General features: G+C 39.2%; 1 protein-coding gene across 3 annotated transcripts in view; it reads right to left on the bottom strand.

The window, feature by feature from the left end:
• The window catches only part of CFHR5 (complement factor H related 5), a 33,438-nt gene extending 20,571 nt beyond the window's left edge, over nt 1-12,867 (bottom strand). For 2 of the 3 annotated variants that reach the window (XM_061383682.1, XM_061383681.1), the window contains exons 1-4: nt 12,704-12,867; nt 8,060-8,254; nt 7,030-7,206; nt 5,058-5,240 (exon numbers count right to left, since the gene is read on the bottom strand). In XM_061383682.1, the coding sequence (XP_061239666.1) occupies nt 5,058-5,240; nt 7,030-7,206; nt 8,060-8,254; nt 12,704-12,848 (700 nt within the window). In that variant the 5' untranslated portion in view covers nt 12,849-12,867. The remainder of the gene's footprint in view (nt 1-5,057; nt 5,241-7,029; nt 7,207-8,059; nt 8,255-12,703) is intronic. The other variant, XM_061383678.1, reaches the window with a different exon arrangement.
• Between the last annotated feature and the right edge of the window lie 7,828 nt (nt 12,868-20,695).

The following is a 20,695-nucleotide window of genomic DNA, read 5'->3' as shown; positions in this document are numbered from 1 at the left end:
CAGTGTAAGAGGGTTCCCTTTTCTCCACACCCTCTCCAGCATTTATTATTTGTAGACTTTTGGATCGCAGCCATTCTAACTGGTGTGAAATGGTACCTCATAGTGGTTTTGATTTGCATTTCTCTGATAATGAGTGATGTTGAGCATCTTTTCATGTGTTTGTTAGCCATCTGTATGTCTTCTTTGGAGAAATGTCTATTTAGTTCTTTGGCCCATTTTTTGATTGGGTCATTTATTTTTCTGGAGTTGAGCTGTATCTCAATAGATGCAGAGAAAGCCTTTGACAAAATTCAACATCCATTTATGATAAAAACTCTCCAGAAAGCAAGAATAGAAGGAACATACCTCAACATAATAAAAGCTATATATGACAAACCCACAGCAAACATTATCCTCAATGGTGAAAAATTGAAAGCATTTCCTCTAAAGTCCGGAACAAGACAAGGGTGCCCACTTTCACCATTACTATTCAACATAGTTTTGGACGTTTTGGCCACAGCAATCTGAGCAGAAAAAGAAATAAAAGGAATCCAAAATGGAAAAGAAGAAGTAAAACTCTCACTATTTGCAGATGACATGATCCTCTACATAGAAAACCCTAAAGACTCCACCAGAAAATTACTAGAACTAATCAATGAATATAGTAAAGTTGCAGGATATAAAATCAACACACAGAAATCCCTTGCATTCCTATACACTAATAATGAGAAAACAGAGAAATTAAGGAAACAATTCCATTCACCATTGTAACGGAAAGAATAAAATACTTAGGAATATATCTACCTAGAGAAACTAAAGACCTATATATAGAAAACTATAAAACACTGGTGAAAGAAATCAAAGAGGACACTGATAGATGGAGAAATATACCATGTTCATGGATTGGAAGAATCAATATAGTGAAAATGAGTATACTACCCAAAGCAATTTATAGATTCAATGCAATCCCTATCAAGCTACCAACGGTATTCTTCACAGAGCTAGAACAAATAATTTCACAATTTGTATGGAAGTACAAAAAACCTCGAATAGCCAAAGCAATCTTGAGAAAGAAGAATGGAACTGGAGGAATCAACCTACCTGACTTCAGGTTCTACTACAAAGCCACAGTTATCAAGACAGTGTGGTACTGGCACAAAGACAGAAATATAGATCAATGGAACAAAATAGAAAGCCCAGAGATAAATCCACGCACATATGGACACCTTATCTTTGACAAAGGAGGCAAGAATATACAATGGATTAAAGACAATCTCTTTAACAAGTGGTGCTGGGAAATCTGGTCAACCACTTGTAAAAGAATAAAACTAGAACACTTTCTAACACCATACACAAAAATAAACTCAAAATGGATTAAAGATCTAAACGTAAGACCAGAAACTATAAAACTCCTAGAGGAGAACATAGGCAAAACACTCTCTGACATACATCACAGCAGGATCCTCTATGACCCACCTCCCAGAATATTGGAAATAAAAGCAAAAATAAACAAATGGGACCTAATTAACCTTAAAAGCTTCTGCACATCAAAGGAAAGTATTAGCAAGGTGAAAAGACAGCCTTCAGAATGGGAAAAAATAATAGCAAATGAAGCAACTGACAAACAACTAATCTCAAAAATATTCAAGCTGTTTTTAGAAAAGGCAGAGGAACCAGAGATCAAATTGCCAACATCCGCTGGATCATGGAAAAAGCAAGAGAGTTCCAGAAAAACATCTACTTCTGCTTTATTGACTATGCCAAAGCCTTTGACTGTGTGGATCACAATAAACTGTGGAAAATTCTGAAAGAGATGGGAACACCAGACCACCTGATCTGCCTCTTGAGAAATCTGTATGCAGGTCAGGAAGCAACAGTTAGAACTGGACATGGAACAACAGACTGGTTCCAAATAGGAAAAGGAGTACATCAAGTCTGTATACTGTCACCCTGCTTATTTAATTTATATGCAGAGTACATCATGAGAAACGCTGGACTGGAAGAAACACAAGCTGGAATCAAGATTGCTGGGAGAAATATCAATAACCTCAGATATGCAGATGAAACCACCCTTATGGCAGAAAGTGAAGAGGAACTCAAAAGCCTCTTGATGAAAATGAAGGTGGAGAGTGAAAAAGTTGGCTTAAAGCTCAACATTCAGAAAACGAAGATCATGGCATCCGGTCCCATCACTTCATGGCAAATAGATGGGGAAACAGTGGAAACAGTGTCATTTTTCTGGGCTCCAAAATCACTGCAGATGGTGACTGCAGCCATGAAGTTAAAAGATGCTTACTCCTTGGAAGGAAAGTTATGACCAACCTAGATAGCATATTCAAAAGCAGAGACATTAATTTGCCAACAAAGGTTCATCTAGTCAAGGCTATGGTTTTTCCAGTGGTCATGTATGGATGTGAGAGTTGGACTGTGAAGAAGGCTGAGCACTGAAGAATTGATGCTTTTGAACTGTGGTGTTGGAGAAGACTCATGAGAGTCCCTTGGACTGCAAGGAGATCCAACCAGTCCATTCTGAAGGAGATCAGCCCTGGGATTTCTTTGGAAGGAATGATGCTGAAGCTGAAACTCCAGTACTTTGGCCACCTCATGCGAAGAGTTGTTGACTCATTGGAAAAGACTCTGATGCTGGGAGGGATTGAGGACCGGAGGAGAAGGGGATGACAGAGGATGAGATGGCTGGATGGCATTACTGATTCAATGGATGTGAGTCTGAGTGAACTCCAGGAGTTGGTGATGGACAGGGAGGCCTGGCGTGCTGCGATTCATGGGGTCACAAAGAGTCAGACACGACTGAGCTGAACTGAATGGATCAGGTATAGTATATATTCTAATGAAAGTGTAAGTGAAGTCTCTCAGTCTTGTCTGGCTCTTTGCGGCCCCGTGGACTGTAGCCCACCAGGCTCCTCTGTCCATGGGATTTTTCAGGCAAGTGTACTGGAGTGGGTTGCTCTTTCCTTCTCCAGAGAATCTTCCCAACCCAGGGATCGAACCAGGGTCTCCCACATTGTCGGCAGATGCTTTACCGTTTGAGCTACCATGGAAGTCCATAGGAAAGGAACCTCAAAATTATTAGACCAGTTCTTATATGGTAATTGGCATACTGATCTCTTCTGCCTCAGGAGAGAGAGGAAGGTCCCTAGGTTTTTACTACTCTGGAATGTTAGCAAATAACCCTAGAGAGAAGTCCCTAAATCTTGCTGGAGGTACACATTGCTTCTAACTTCAAAGGTGTCTTTGCTGTTTAATTATCCTTTACCCAAGTCTGCCAGTGGTTTTTGTTCAGAAAGCCTGGACCACCCAAGATGTGAAAGTGTTCCTGGGAAACTGTCTTCTAATGCCACATTCTAATGAACTTACTGAAGTAGAAAAAGCTTGTAGAGGAATGTAAGCAGTGTAAATTCAGAAAATTATTACAAAAGCAACACACCTCTATAATTACCCTCCAGGTGAAGAATTATTAGTCACATTTACAAAGTCTTCTATGACCCCTTCCAATCACTAGCCCACTTTCCTGACTTTAAACACCTTGAAATAATTTCACCTAATAAATTTGAAACTTCATGTAATTTTTTTAAACTTCATTTTTTTACATTTACTAGCATCAGTGTCGTTTTTGTGATTAGCTCGTTTATTCCATTATTTTATTGCTTTAATGTATGCAATTTTGAAAAGTTAAGTATGCATTTAAAGAAGAGGAGCAGCTAGTGGTAACTTGTTCTTCTGATATAATTACTAAAAAGTAAAAACTGTATTTACGTACACATTCCTTTCTTAATTATCAAATTATCTAAAAATCACTTACATAAATAAGTAAAAAATGGTCCCTGTGTTGTCTGCTTCTTTATCCCTGGCTGATTACTCACAAAGACAGCTGGCACCAAATGCAAATTTTTACGCATCCAGTTGCTTAAAATAAATTTCATATTTATTTTATAAAAATATAAGAATAATATAAGCATATTTTCATCATTTGGAGAGCTCCTCTGCCTAAGAGAAGTGAAAGTTTTAGTCACTCAGTCTTGTCTGACTCTTTGCAAATCCATGGACTGTAGCCCATCAGGCTCCTCTGTCCATGAGACTTCCCAGGCAAGAATTCTGGAGTGGGTTGCTATTTCCTTCTCCAGGAGTTCTTCCTGACCCAGGGATTAAACTCAGGTCTCCTGCATTGCAGGCAGATTCTTTACCATCTAAGCCACCAAGGAAGTCCTATGTAATTTCAAATTCTACCAAATTTAAGGTTTTTTCCTATGCCTCTTAACTTGATTATAGAGTACTGATGTTTCATTTTCTATCCCTAAGAGAAACTGTAAAAATCAGAAATCCATTGTTAGTGTAAGTTTCCTAGAAACCAGAACCTGAAACCTATCCATACCTCTCAAATATTCACAAATTACAAATATTTCTAGACCTGTTCCTTCTCTGAGCATCAGATCATGGATTGAAAAGAGCTGAGTATTAGTGTCCTTGGATCACTACACCATGGATGAAGCTTATTCCTCGGACTCACAACTTGTATTAAAAGGAACAAGAAATCAACTACAGGAGACTGAGAATTTGAAGATGGCGAAGGATAAATGTACAAAGATCTCAGTCTCAAATAAATTCAGCTTTGCCTGAAGCTCTGTAATGGCATAGAACATGGCAACCCACTCCAGTAGTTTTGCCTGGATAATCCCAGGGACAGAGGAGCCTGATGGGCTATAGCACATAGGGTTGCAAAGAGTTGGAGATGACTGAGCATGCAGGCACAAAGCTTTGTAAATCTAATTAGATTTTTTTTTTCCATTTTCAAAATAATGGCATTTATTCTAGGGGAAAAAAAATAGACTTAAGAGAAGGATTATCTCCTTTGGAGACATGGAAAAACATAACCAAAGAAGTTAAATCAATGTGGTATAGAAGTATTCCTGTATTTTATCAATATATTTTTAAAAAATGAGTTTGACATCATTTTACATGGTGCCATCTAATCTCTGAAGAAGCAAAAAAAAAAAAAGGTTGAAGTAAACTTCCATGTTGTGGGTTCAGAAAGATGCATAGTAAAGTATAAAATTACTTACTAATACAAGTGGGTTGACTTGACCATCCACCTTGCAAACACTGAACTGTCCCTGACGTTTTTCCATCTGCTGTTGTATATCCTGGTTTACACTTATATTGTGTTTCTTTATTCACAGAATAAGCATATTCTGACTCAGACAAAAACCCATTGGCAACTACAATATCTGTTTTTAAACATTTTTCTGAAAAAAAAAGGAAAATATAAAAAATTTATTAAAATTTTTCATAATAAATCAATGAAAGAAAAAGAAAAACATAAGCCTCCTTTCAGGAAAACCACAGCCTAGAATTATTCTTGCAATCCACATTGTTAGTTTATTAAATCCTCAAAGAAAATATTTTAGGAAACTATATAAAATATTTTACATAGAATAAGGCACATTAAAAATAAGTGTGTTGCTCTAGAAAAAGTGAGGAAAGAACTCTGGCTGGAGAGTTTTGTTATGCCCAAGAGAAATCCAATTCAGTTATTTAATAATTTCCTATAAAGAATTATGAATGATTTGCAATAAATTGAGCCCTTTGCTTAAGTTTCTACACTGGTTTGGATTTCCTTGAGAGTTTGCTGTACTCAAACGGAGTTGTCAGGTTTTGAAATTCAATTCTTGGACTTTGGTTGCCATCACCCCATTAAATGGGTTGCAAAAACATTTGTACCATAAGTGAACGTTTGGAACATATGAACATTTGTACATATGGAACATTTGTACCATAAGCTTATACAATGTGAACCCTGTTCGGTCACTGGACATTTCAGATATGATGTCAATAGATTTGTTCTTTTATTTTATGTTTTTGGCAAATATTGGTCATGTTTAAGCCCTCTGTAATTGTAAGAAACCATGGCCTCACTGTTTACAGAAACACTGTTGTCATTCAAGCTGTTTTAGAGTCTGTTTCCTAAAAGATTAAATATTGAAGATGTGGAATGATTTTGATAGCATAATTGCTTCTTTTAAAAGCATACCAGAAGACTCCACTTCCTGTAAGATGAAGTAGCTGGTGTCAGCATTTCTTCCCACTGGTTAAAAAGCTAGAAAGCTGGACAAAACGCATTTCCAGGAAACTGGAAACGACAGTGCAGGTCCATGATGATCAAGAGAAGGGAGATAAACACAGTCCAAACCCCAAAGCATATCACTGTGAGCGTCCCAGCTCCCAGGGAGGAGAAGCCAGGCAGAGTCCTGCGGTTTTTCTGAGATGAGAAGAGGGCAATGAGGGTTTTGGAGGCCCTGGCAGCTAGAATTTATAGGGCTGACAAAGAATTGGCGCTATGATGAGAAAGAGCTAGAGAAGTTTTTATGCCTCCTTGAATACACCATGCAGGCATAGAGTTACGATAGGAAACTGGAAAGATGATTATAAATTATTATAGATTTCATATAATAGAAAGATGATTATAAATTATTATTATGATTCCAGAGGTCTGGAAGATGCTACCATGTTATAGAGTTTCCAAATGAATTGTTTTCCAGATTTTAAATCAGTGACAGACATAACTCTCACAAGTACAAAATTTTTAAAACCTAGAAATTGTTTATTGAATCAAGCATGTGAATTTAATATGAACACAAAAGGTTAATTACTAACAATTGTCTTAGTTATAAGACATTTTAACTGGTACTGGACTTTTTTCTCTTTAATATTTTAGTTTTCTAGATATTTATTCTTAGCTAACATGATAATTTTAATGCACTGAACACAGAAAGTGGGTGTTACTTTAACATAAAGGTACTGTCCTCAAGTGTTTGTACTCTTGTTCAATGCTTGTTTTTATTAAATACATTTGATTCGTGTAGGCAGGCAGTATGTCACTTGTACATCCCTTCAGAGACAGCTGTAACTGAAAAACAAATGTGTAAAATAAAAGCAAGTGGTGAAATCTTGACTTAAGATGTGACAATAGATTTATTTCTTTTTTTAAAAAATCACAACATATTCCAGGATTAGAGTAGATGGCATTTCACTTACTGGTGGAGATGCATTCCGGAGGGGAGGACCAGCCCCCTTCAGCACAGGTAATGCTGCCCTGGTTATCCGGGAGACTGTAGCCCTTATTGCAGGTAATTTGCACAGTGGCGCCTTCCAGGTATATTTGTCCCGAAGATGCAGATTGACCATTTTCCACAAAAGGAAAGAAACACACTCCTAAGGACCAAAAGTTGTTTAATGTACCAGATGGAAGTGGTAAAACAATAGTAAAATACATTTGCACTTTACAATATTTTTTAATGGAAAACTTTCAAAGCTAAAATTAGGTATGAAAATAAAACTTTAAAAGAATTTAGGTTTTGCTGCTGTATTAATGAAATATATACTTTTTATATATGTTTCATACACAAAAGGAAATTAACATTTCACTCCATTGTTCTATGATTTTTATAATAAAATATTTTATTTTTATACGCTTTTCTAGGTATAAATAGTGTTTTAATATGTTTCTCTCTTAATTTTCATAAATTTTTTTTATAGAAAGACCATTATTATTACCTTTGTCCGCTCATTTATTCTGCCCCCCCATTGTTTTTGTTTTAGTACACTTGTTACCTCCTGAGTACGCTCTTCACATTTATTGAAGGATTAATATAGACATAACTTTAGGCACAAAAAAAGTGATCTATGGAAAATGTAAAAGTGGAGATGTGATCCTCTCAATATTCAAGAGAATGTACATTTCAAAAGAGAATGGATATGTACAAAGACTTTTTTTAAAGAAAAAATTATGACCAGGCTGATAACAAATGAATATTAGGACATAAATATTAGGAGTGAAATATATTAATGATCAGTTTTAAAACTTACAACATGAAAGAAAGTTCATATATTCATTCTTCCTTTGGTTTTCAAAAAAGGCTTCTCAAAACATGAAGGACTGCATCTCTCATCTTTGCTGGCTCCTCTAGTCCTCGTCCCTGGGACTCTCTATCAAGACCTTGTGAATCCCGCTGCCGCATCCTTCTCCACTCCCCGAATGCGTCACCCCCATCAGGCCTTTACTCACTGAGACACTTTGGAGTCGGTGACCATCCGCCCTCTGTGCATGTTATGGGAGTCCAAAAGTATTTTGAAGGAGGCATATAATTATATTCACAGGAATAATAGAAAATTTTCCCAAGAGAAACTGGGAAAGATGCCTTGTATTTCTTTTCATTGTACAGAATTCCATGGTTTATTTTTGGAAAATCACAATGTATCCCTGGGAAAAATAAAACAAAGCTGAAGAATTAAATATGAATCTACATTTATGAATCATTAAATCATATTTTAATCATCTTATCAATATTTTTTTCTTTCAGCTAGCTTAAATTCCTTTAGCTTAATGCCCTCCAGTGTCCTAATTAGTTAAGAACAAAGAAAGATCTGTAATGGTGAGTACCGGCGCTAGTGGTAAAGAACCCGTCCACCAGTGGAGGAAACATAAAAGAATCAGGCTCGATCCCTGGGTCAGGAAGATCCCCTGGAGGAAGGAATGGCAGCCCACTCCAGTATTCTTGCCTGGAGAATCCCATGGACTGAGGAGCCTGGCGGGCTACAGTCCATAGGGTTGCAAAAAGTGACACGACTGAGCGATTTAGCACACAGCACATTGTCAGTGAAGGTGCAATGTAGATGTTGGAGTCATGTGAAATATAACGTCCTTTGCAGTATCTTCAAGAAGAAAATCTCCCACAGGTTGAGAGCCAGCAGAGTGGGACAGCAGTAAGACCTCGCTGGTGTACAGGACGTGCTGGCATCTCCACTCACCTCCTTTCTCTACTCTGCATCCTAGTCCTAGGTAACTCCACCTGAAGTCTCTGTCTTGTCTGTATTTTCCTGGTACATTGAAGATGAAGTGTTTTGTTTGTTTGTTTTCTCTTTATTTGGAAAAAGAAAAAAGCAACTTCCAGAAACTCAGCTCACAAATTAACCAGGGAAATTTCCCCTTTCCGCTTATCTAGAGGTGATTTTCAACGTTGCACAATATTTGAAGCTAGTAATTCCCATAGTATTTCACTTGTGAAACCAGAAGTTGCTTATCTAAGTGTCTAAAATTTTACATTAGATGGTTTTGGAGGGGGAAAAAACCAAAACCCTCACACACTGATAGTGAAAGTCGAAGTGTTAGTCGCTCAGTGTTAGTCGCTCTTTGGGACCCCATAGACTGTAGCCCACTAGGCTCCTCTGTCCATTGGAATCTCCAGGCAAGAATCTGTAGTGAGCTGCCATTTCCTTCTCCAGGGGATTTTCCCAACCCAGGGATGGAATCTGGATCTCCTGCGTTACAGCAAGATTCTTTACCATCTGAGCCAGCAGGGAAGCTTTCACTGATGGTAGTACCTCCCATAATTCTTTTACAGATATTTCTTGTCTGCCTGTCAAACTATAGTAGTCGATTTCCATAGATTTTAACCTGCGTATTCTTTGCTATGCAGAATAACCTTGCTTCCATCCTCCAAATGTCCCTATTTTACCGCCCTTCAAAGTTCATTCTTCAACGTTTAGCAAATACTCTGGTACCTCAGCATTGGCACTCACTCAATAACTGCTTTTCGTAGATCTCCTTTACCCAGTCACCCACTGCAAAAGGAGAAAATGATTTCTCAAGCCTCGACATTCTGATAAAACCTTGTGAGCACATTTCCTACAGGACACACACACACACACACAATCTTGCAATCTACTTATTTGCGTGGTTTGCTTTCCTCACAGGACCCTGTGCATTGTAATGAGACACGGAGTTTTCGTTTTCTTTTGAACTTGTTGCTGCACAGTATAGGGTTTGATAAATATTTTACTACTGAAAGCATGAAGAATGTTGAATTATGCAAGTGTTAGAGTGCTTCTTTCACACTCTGGCCAGTTTCTCAATAGGCAAATAAACAGCTGTTGTTGCTGTTCAGTTGCTAAGTTATGTCTGACTCTGCAACCCCATGGATTCCCAGTCTTTCACTCTCTCCCAGAGCTTGCTCAAATTCACCTCCATTGAGTTGGTGATGCTACCTAACCATCTCATCCTCTGTCACCCTCTTCTCCCCCTGCCTTCAATCTTTCCCTGCCTTAGGGTCTTTTCCAAGGAATGGGCTCTTCTCATCAGGTGACCAAAGTTTTGGAGTTTCAGCTTCAGCATCAGTCCTTCCAAAGAATAGTCAGGGTTGATTTCCTTTAGGATTGACTGATTTTATCTCTTTAGAATCCAAGAGACTCTCAAGAGTCTTCTCCAGCACCAACACAAACTCACGAATCACTTAACTGTACAGCAGTCCCCAGCCTTTTTGGCACAAGGAACTGCTTTTGTGGAAGACAGTTTTTCCATGGCTGGGGGTGAGGGGTGATGATTTGGGAATGATTCAAGTGCATTACACTTACTATGCACTTTATTTTTGTTATTATTGCATCAGCTCCACCAGAGATCATCAGGCATTAGATCCCGGACACTGGGGACTCCTGACTTAATATCTATACAACTTTTGATAGAGTTTCTCTAAAAGTTCTAGGAGACTAGATTGAAGCTCGAACATCTTTTTACACTTTTTACACAATGCTGTCATTGTGCAGCCACTAAGTCATGTCCAACTCTTTGCAACCCCATGAACTGTAGCCTGCCAGGCTCCTCTGGCCATGGGATTTCCCAGGCAGGAATACTGGAGCGGGTTGCCATTTCCTTCTCCAGGAGATCTTCTCAACCCAGGGACGGAACCTGCATCTCTTGCTTGGCAGGCGGGCTCTTTACAACTGAACCACCTGGGAAGCCCCTTAGATTTCAGGTTGTCAAAATTCTACACATGACTACATTTTATATTCATCTTCTTCTGCTTCTCCTCCCTCAATTTAGAAATCCTCTCTTAATATCCATTCTCCATGGTGTTCAAAACAATATTTAACAGACACATAGGTTAAAAAGAATCAAATACACCCATACATACAGTTTTTCAGGATGTTGTAAAGGTCTAATCCTTACTTCAGGCTAACCAGAGAAGTTGGTATTTTTAATCGACTAAGCAATATCTGTTATTGGAGAAAAATACTTTTTTCCCATTAGCTAACTATAGTCCTCTGATTATAATTCTATGAAAAATATATAAAGAAATGAGTAACTTTCAAGTCTGTAGAAATAATGCTTTGCAACTTTTATAATGGTGGATCATAAAAGGAAGGAATTTTATAGTTCTTATTTTTTCTTATGTTAGGACTGAAGAGATTTTCCCAAAGAGAACAACTATGTGCAAAAATTAGCATCAAAAGAGCAAAATAAATACTTTCTGAAAATCAAACGGTAAAGCATATGACTAAAATCCCATTTCCACATACAGTTTAATCAGTTACCCTAGATCTTACAGGGTATTTCATTTGCAATTACTCAGATGTGATAGGTTTTATTTCAACACAAAACAAGATGTGACATTTTTTGAAATACTGTGAGACATAGTATTTTTTATTAAAGGAGAAGTGGTGTACAATTTTTTTTCATATTAAACCTTGCTGAAAAGCTCAGAAGAAGCAAATAATTTATTGGTATCTCACTAGTTTTATTACATATGAAAATAAGGATATGCTCTATAGTTTCATTAAAAGACATGACACTAATTCAGAAAGATAAATGTACCTCAAACTTCATAGCAGTACTATTTATAATAGCCAAGAGTTGAAAGCAACCTAAGTGTCCACAGAGAAATGAATGGGTAAAGAAGATGTGGTATTTGTGTATACCATGGGATATTACTCAACCATAAAAAAGGAAATCTTGCCATTTGTGACAACATGGATGGACGTGGAGAGCATTCTACTAACTGAAATAAGTCAGACAGAGAAAAAACTGTATGACCCCACTTACATGTGAAGATTTCAAAATCTAGAAAGCAAAACAAAAAGAAACAAGACAGAAGAAAAGCAGGCTCGTCATAAAACAAACGTGTGGTTGCCAGAGATGAGGAAGGCGGAGGGTGGGCAGGTAAAACAGGTGAAGAACATTAAGAGGAACAAACTTCCCGTTAGAAAATAAATAAGCCACAGGGATGTAATATACAGCATAAAGGATAGAATCGATACTATTGTAATACCTTTGTATGGGGGCAGATTGTTATGAGAATTATCACGATGACCACTTCATAATGTATGTATGCAAACGTCAAATTACTCTGTAGTACACCTGAAACTGTTTTATGTCAAATTATATTTTAGTAAAAAAAAAAAAAGATTTTTCTTTGTCGAGTGATGATTAGATTGAAATAGGAAATCCCTGAATTTAATAATATTCAAATCTTAAATTTAAAAAATCTATGAAAATTCAAACATATCGCAGGTGTCCGGGTTTTCTTGGTGTACTTTTCCTGGTCCGTGGCATTGGCATTGCAGCCTTCAGGCAGAATGACATTGGCACTTTACCTTTTTACCTTTATCATAAGCAGATTTTTCAACATTCAGTTTCTCTCCAGATTTTGTATTTGGTGGCTACTTATATATCATAACTTAAAGAACATAGAAAAATTGTTTCATTCTATTTTCCCTTAATTTCATATTAGAAAATATTTTCATTAAAAACAAAAATGATGATCCCTTATTCCCAATATTTTCACCCCTGTATTCATTTATAAACATACGTACACACAACACACACATTTGAGAGAGGAACTCAATATTCAGAGCTGTATTCAGGCTTTCAACTTACCTTGTCCCCCCACAGAAGAAATCCATAAGATTAGAAGGACATGAGTTAAAAGCAACATGCCAGTTACGCCAGCAGCGTGTAACTGAAACTGGCCCTGCAGTGAAGCTGCTCCTCCCGGTGCTGCTTCATTTACAGTTATGAGCATGACTGTGAATTCCGTGCATTGCCAGGAAGCCAGTGCAGCGAAACCCTTTTGGTAAATATCAAAGTTCACACAGGGGAATGTGAAATCTCTAAATAATATCTGATCGGTGTTTTCACGTTAATACTCTGAATCCATCATTTGATATTTGAGCACAATGCTATTAATAGCTGTGCAACTTCTTTGTGGTCACACTAAGTTTCCCAGTTTGAACGGTTCAGAAATGGACCCCTGAGGAGGAGAGATGAAGCCCCTTCTTTCTTCTTGCTGGCCAGGAAGTGAGCTGTTTCAGGGCCAGCCAGGTGAAGGCCATCAGTCTTCATTTTAACACAGCATCAATCTGACAGTTATATGTTCCCCTTAAAGAGATGCAAAGAATTAAGTTCCTTCTTGATAGTTTTCATATTTGTAGACATTTTGAAAATCTAGTCAAGAATAAGTTTTTCAGATAAAGCTTCCTGAAAATCTTGAGAAGGTTATATTTCAAAGTCATTTTGTTTAGGAAGGACTTTAAGAATGGCTATGAGAAAACCTGAACATAATCTTTCCCCAAAGATAGAAGTAAATGGGGGGAAAAAAAACAAACCTGCAAAACTACAAAAGCATTTATAGTTTCTGGAAATGGGTCAAAGAGTATACTCTTGAGAAATGTTTATTCAGTAAAAAGAGTGACTGCCCCCTGGCTCCTCTCTCTCGCCCTGGCTCAGAAGTTGCAGGCTGGGCGGCCAACCAAAACCCCCCTGGACTGGAGGTTTTGCTGCCTGGAGGGAACTCAGAGCTTGGAAAAATCTGGCCCCAGTGACATCATAGACTGCAACAGAGAGTATATGTTTATTATATACGCAATCCCGGAAGACCTGCATCTCTAGCTGGTACTATTTGGGGCAAGTAAGAAAATGGCAGCTCAGTCAGCCATGTAACAGGGTGATTTGGAGACAGGGGCAGGCAGCCCAAAGGTGCCCACTAAGATGCCCCTTGTTGCTAGTCAGAAGTCAATGGATATGCACACGACTGCTCCATCAGAGAAAGCGGAGAGAGACACCAGTCCTTGGCTAAATGTGGAGCAGACTTGTAAATTTCCTGAATTTTGTAAGCATTTCCCCAGGCCACACACTGTTCTGGAGATAAAAGTGAAATCCTTACTTAGTCAATATGTTTAAGCTAAATATCTGATCAGTTATTGTCTGACTACTAAGCTATGCTTACTCAAGGATGACCCCTAGGAAGTCAGATTAAAAAATAAAAAATTAAGCAATATCATCAAAATCTGCATACTGTGGGAAAATCAGACTCCACAGAATTAGTCCACACTGGTCACTAAACAAATAAATAAACAGTAGCAATTGCAGCAAGCCCTTGATTGGAGAGGATTTGTATGTATTACCGTATGTTATCTAAAATATCTAGTTTTCAACAACCAAAAAAATGATGAATTTTCAAAGAATTTGAAAAGGAATAGGTACATTTATATGTATAACTGAATCACTTTGCTGTACATCTGAAACTAATACAGCATTGTTAATCAACTATGCTCCAATATAAAATAAAAAGTTAAAAAATATGAGACATGGAAAGAAATAGGGAACTGTATGCCATACACAGGGGTAAAAGTTTATTTTATTCACATCCAAGTTATTCTAGTTTTACTTCCCAATATGTTGAGAGAAAAGATTGTCTTTCTCTCTTTGTGTTAGTTAGTTAGTTCAGTTGCTCAGTCGTGTCTGACTCTTTGCAAACCCATGAATCGCAGCACGCCAGGCCTCCCTGTCCATCACCAGCTCCCGGAGTTCACTCAGACTCACATCCATCAAGTCGGTGATGCCATCCAGCCATCTCATCCTCTGTCGTCCCCTTCTCCTCCTGCCTCCAATCCCTCCCAGCATCAGAGTCTTTTCCAATGAGGCAACTCTTCACATGAGGTGGCCAAAGTACTGGAGTTTCAGCTTTAGCATCATTCCTTCCAAAGAAATCCCAGGGCTGATCTCCTTGAGAATGGACTGGTTGGATCTCCTTGCATCCAAGGGACCCTCAAGAGTCCAGCCGTCTTATCCTCTGACACCCTCTTCTCTTTTTGCCCAGTGAGTCATCTGTTCGCATAAAATGACCAAAATACTGGAGCTTCAGCAGCAATATAAACATTTAAAGTTTGTTTATATCTTATTATAGCTGAAATATTTATGAATATCCTGCTCTTAGATACGTACAGCTGTCTTTTGGGAAGGGGGAGGGAAAGTGAAAGTTTGTTCAGTCTTGTCCAACTCTTTGTGATCCCATGGACTGGAAAGCTCGCCAGGCTCCTCTGTCTATGGGATTCCCAGGCGAAAATACTGGGGTGGGTAGCCACTCCCTTCTCCAGGGGATCTTCCCAACACAGAGATTGAACTTGCACCTCCAGCAGCTCCTATGTTGCAGGCAGATTCTTTACCATCTGAGCCACCAGGGAAGCCCACTCTGAACTTAAATTTCCAGGGATGGGAGAGGAGCTGCAGGTTAAATCAGTTGCCAGACATCAATCAGTTAGTTAGCCACGCCTATGCAATGAAGCCTCCATAAAACCTAGAGACCAGGTTCTAGAGCTTCCAGGCTGGTGAGAATTTGGAGGTGCCAGGAGATTGGCCCCAGGAAGAGTCTGGAAAATCTGCTCCCCACCCCTACACCTTGCCCTGAGCGTCTCCTCCATCTGACTGTTCCTGGATTCGATTCTTTTGTAAGAAACTGGGACTCTAATAGATCAAATGCTTTCTGCTTTTTGTGATCCACTTTAGCAAAGTAATCGAACTTGAGGAAGAGGTCATGGCAACCTCCAATCTATAGCCAGTTAGTCAGAAGGACAGGTAACAACTTCAACCTTCACTGGCTTTCTGAAGTGGGGGGGAGCAGTCCTGTGGAACTGTGCCCTTAACCCGTGGCATCTGGTACTGCCTCCAAGTAGACGGTGTCAGAACTGAGTTGAACTGGTATTGAAGAGTCATTTGGCTGTGTGGAAAACACACACATCTTAATAAGAAAGTTGATTGAGCTACTCAACCAGCATATTTCAGTCAGGATTACAAACAGACTTACCCTCAGTAGGAGCAAACTGACAGTCATATGTGGTAACAGAAACTCTTCAGTTTTACAGACTTGGTTTTGCACAAATGAACCAAAGCTAGATTTTCCCCCCTGACTTTTGTTTCCCTTTTTTATACCATCCACACACCTGAAAACTGACCTTGTCAGGGTAACCAAACTGTGCCACCTTTTAAAGTATTACGGGAGAACCATGTGTTGACTTGCTTCTCTTGATGTATAACTATACTGTGTTAAGTTACATGGAATTCTGTATAAACTATCCTGTAACTTTGAGACACATGATAGCATTGTTGTTAATGGCACAGTCTTTAGAGACAAACTAACATGAATTTAAGCCCTGGCATAAGAATGGATAGATGTGAGGTCTTCAGTGGTATATTATGAATGGTGTGGCTTCCATCTCCTCGCCTGTGAAATATTTACAATCACATACTTGGTATTAATGACTTTGTGAAGATCACACATATTAATTATACCACATTTTGAAGCATAGTATATAAGTATCCAGGCGTTATTAAAATTTAGTTTTTCTTAATTTGACGTCTTCTTAGGCAATAAACTTACGCTCGGTGTTCCTGGGGCTACAGGCTTCAAGGGAAACTAGAAACAATCTCTTACTAGGAAGTCCTATCTCCAGAGACATATTGTGATCTTCTAATACTAAAATGAAGAAGAATATGGTGGAGAATGCATGCTAATGCTAATGCTAAGTCGCTTCAGTTGTGTCTGACTCTGTGTGACCCCATAGACGGCAGCCCACCAGGCTCCACCGTCCCTGGGATTCTCCAGGTAAGAACACTGGAGTGGCTTGCCATTTCCTTCTCCAAAGCATGAAAGAGAAAAGTGAAAGGGAAGTCGCTCAGTCGTGTCCGACTCTTAGCGACCCCATGGACTGCAGCCTACCAGGCTCCTCTGTCCATGGATTTTCCAGGCAAGAGTACTGGAGTGGGGTGCCATTACCTTCATAAGGTGATCATACAATTTATTGCACAAATTACCTCGTTTTTAAAAGTAAACTTTATGTTTGGGGCTCACAGCAAAACTCAGCAGAAAGTACAGAATCCCCAAATAACCCTTGCCCTCCCAAACACCCTATCGTCCCCATCAACACCGTCCAGCAGAGAGGTGCATTTGTTACAATCAGTGAACCTAGAGTAACACATCAATATCACCCGAAGTCCACAGTTTACACTAGGGCTCATTCTTGGTCTATATATTCTACAGTGTGATAGTGTAATTTATAGGAAAAACGTATATTTGGCCATATGAATGACCAAATATATGAGAAGTATATATTTGGTTTTTATTCTGGCTCATAGCTCCCCAAATCCCTGAGAAGAAAGAGCAACAGAATATATCATCATTATGCTAACATTTTTTTTTAATAACACCATACTCCCTCACCAGTGGGGCAATATGTAACTGCTCCTCTCACAGAAAACAAAATCAGCTTGCAACTTCTTCTTTCTCCTTCCTTCTCTCGCCTCCATCAAGCAAGTCTATTGAATGTTAAAATCTTTTCTATTTGTTCTTTTAAATATATTTAGAATTCTGCAATTTCACTTCAGCTTTACATTATTTGATTTCCACTTATAACCTAGGAAAGAAGGACGGAAGGACAGAAGGAAGGAAGAAAGGAAGGAAGTGAGGAAAATTATTAAAAGTCCACCAGTCGGAGAATAATTAAAGTATGTTACCTCCAGCTAATGAAATACTATTCAGATATTAGGAAGAGTGAGATCAATTTAGGTATACTGATATGGTGATAGGTCTATCATATATCAACCACAACAAAAAAACCCCGAAGGCTTAGGACAGTAAATACTGGGTGATATGTAATATACACCTCAATAAATTCATATATATATATATATATAAATTAAAATACGCATGTGTGTATGGAAACACACACTTGAGTGCCTAGTTGCAGTTGACGTGTGCATGCCTGCTCAGTGTTGTCCTGCATCTGGAAGACAGAGCAAATGCTTTTCAGAGATGTGCAGACTGAAGAAGTTTATCTGGGGTTTTCAGAACAATAAAGGAGCCTGTTTATTTAACTTCTATGCAGAGTACATCATGAGAAACGCTGGGCTGGAAGAAACACAAGCTGGAATCAAGATTGCCGGGAGAAATATCAATAACCTCAGATATGCAGATGACACCACCCTTATGGCAGAAAGTGAAGAGGAACTAAAAGGCCTCTTGATGAAAGTGAAAGTGGAGAGTGAAAAAGTTGGCTTAAAGCTCAACATTCAGAAAACGAAGATCATGGCATCCGGTCCCATCACTTCATGGGAAATAGATGGGGAAACAGTGGAAACAGTGTCAGACTTTATTTTTCTGGGCTCCACAATCACTGCAGATGGTGACTGCAGCCATGAAATTAAAAGATGCTTGCTCTTTGGAGAAAAAGCTATGAGCAACCTAGACAGCATATTATAAAGAAGAGACTTACTTTGCCAACAAAGGTCCATCTAGTCAAGGCTATGGTTCTTCCAGTGGTCATGTATGGATGTGAGAGTTGGACAATAAAGAAACCTGAGCACCGAAGAACTGATGCTTTTGAACTGTGGTGTTGCAGAAGACTCCTGAGAGTCCTTTGGACTGCAAGGGGATCCAACCAGTCCATCCTAAAGGAAATCAGTCCTGAATATTCATTGGAAGGAGTGATGCTGAAGCTGAAACTCCAATACTTGGGCCACCTGATGGGAAGAACTGACTCATTGGAAAAGACCCTGATGCTGGGAAAGATTGAAGGCGGGAGGAGAAGGTGACGACAGAGGATGAGATGGTTAGATGGCATCATGGACTCAATGGCCATGAGTTTGAGTAAATTCTGGGAGTTGGTGATGCACAGGGAGGCCTGGCGTGCTGCAGTCCATGGGGTGACAAAGAATCGGACCTGACTTAGCGACTGAACAGCAACAATCACTCTCAGACTGGGTTCCTGGGGAAGCAGGCTATGAGGTGGAAATCAGGAGCAAGAGGATTTGGGGGAGGACTCTTAGAATCCATACCTGTGGCAGGGAAAAGGGGGAAGCAGACACGAGAAGCTGAGCTGTGCTGAAATTGTCACCAGTGGCATCACCTAGCTCTGTGGGGAGCTGTGCAAACGAGGGACTCTTTAGATTTGTCCTGCGCTGGAGTGAGGGGGGACTTTAGAGCTCCCGCTGACTGGTGATTGGTGCAGGCACCCTGGGGAGAAGCTGTGACTTTGGGAGGGAAGGCACTTCACCTGAAGCAACCCCCTTAGGGAGCTGACAACCGAGAGTTCTCAGCGGCTGAGAGGTCCGTCTTTTTTCTGAAAGCAATCTGGGTGGTTCCTCACAGCACTGACTGTAAGAGTCAACTGCTTACGTAATATTTCTACCTGACTGCTTCACAAACACCTTAGAGGCAACATTTCTGAGACCCACATCTTCATGCTAACCCCTCACATAGCTTCTCCTGCCATCTTCACGTCACACTTAGATGGTTTGCTTGGTCCAGACAGGCCCACAGAGCCCTGCTTCAGCGCTTTCTGTCCAGCACACAGCATCACGGTGTGTGCCCAGTGCTCGGCTCTGTGTGTGCCATTCCTGCTACTTGGAATATCTTCCTAGTTTTGTAAGCCTCAGACTTAACTTTTTCCAGGAAGTGTCCTACAGCTCAGTTATACCAAAAAAGTTAACTACTCCTCCCTCAACGCCACTCCTTTAAATGCTCCATTGCTCTCCTGTTCACACTTTTGTTTCTTTAGCATTAGAAGTTTACAAAATGGCAGCTGATCAGCCACACTGCTCACAAAATTTTTGGCGCCCCCCCACCCCCGGGGGGACAGGGAAGCCTGGTACGCTGCAGTCCATAGGGTCACAAAGGTTTGGACACGACTTAGCAACTAATCAACAACAAATATAAAGATCAATAGATTTCCCAATTATCAAATCAGAGGACATAGCAATACTGGATACAATATCCCCACATGACTATTATCCACCTTGATTGAACCTTCTGTTTCCTGGGATAAAGCAAGGTCAATATTGTTCATAAATAGAACAATTGCTGAATTAATTGGAAAAGGTTAATACCTTTTTTAACTTATGAAACTTTATGTACTATTGCTAAATTACTTTTTAAATCCAGAAACCCACATTTAAAAATAAACTGCTAGGAAGTAAATCAAGGAGATAGGAAGCTACCCAGGTGAGCAGTTCCCCTCAAATACCCCTGGAACTCTGCCATCCATTCACTTGTTATGTCTGAATTAATGACAAATAATACAAGTTTAACTCTTGTACTAAATTAAGTATTTCTTCTTTTGTGACTTCCTTGAAATAATGAGCTAAATTTTATTCATCTCTGAATCCTGCATTAGCTGTGACACAGCCCGTGATATCAATATCATTCTTAATGGATTAATTGATGAATTAATTGGAAAGGATTAATACTTTCCTATTGATATTGTTGAGAAGGTCCCCTGGAGAAGGAAATAATAACCCACTCCAGTATTCTTGCCTGGAAAATCCCATGGACAGAGGAGCTTGGCGGCCAACAGTCCGTGGGGTCACAAAAGAGTCGGACACAACTTAGTGACTTAACAACCACAACAACAAACCAGGTGTGTTTTAGAACTATCCTTCCTCAAGGCCATATTCATTATTTCATTTCATCTCCAAGAGTAGTTTTTCAGAGTGGATCTTATAAAATTTAAATTTGACCGAAATATATATGGTTTAACATCAAATGAATCTGTGTTTAATCCACAAAGTTAAGTCCAACCACAGCTTCATTCCTTCATA

Source organism: Bos javanicus, chromosome 16 (genome assembly GCF_032452875.1).
Source record: "Bos javanicus breed banteng chromosome 16, ARS-OSU_banteng_1.0, whole genome shotgun sequence".
NCBI lineage: Eukaryota > Metazoa > Chordata > Mammalia > Artiodactyla > Bovidae > Bos > Bos javanicus.
This window is presented reverse-complemented; position numbering and strand designations above follow the sequence as displayed.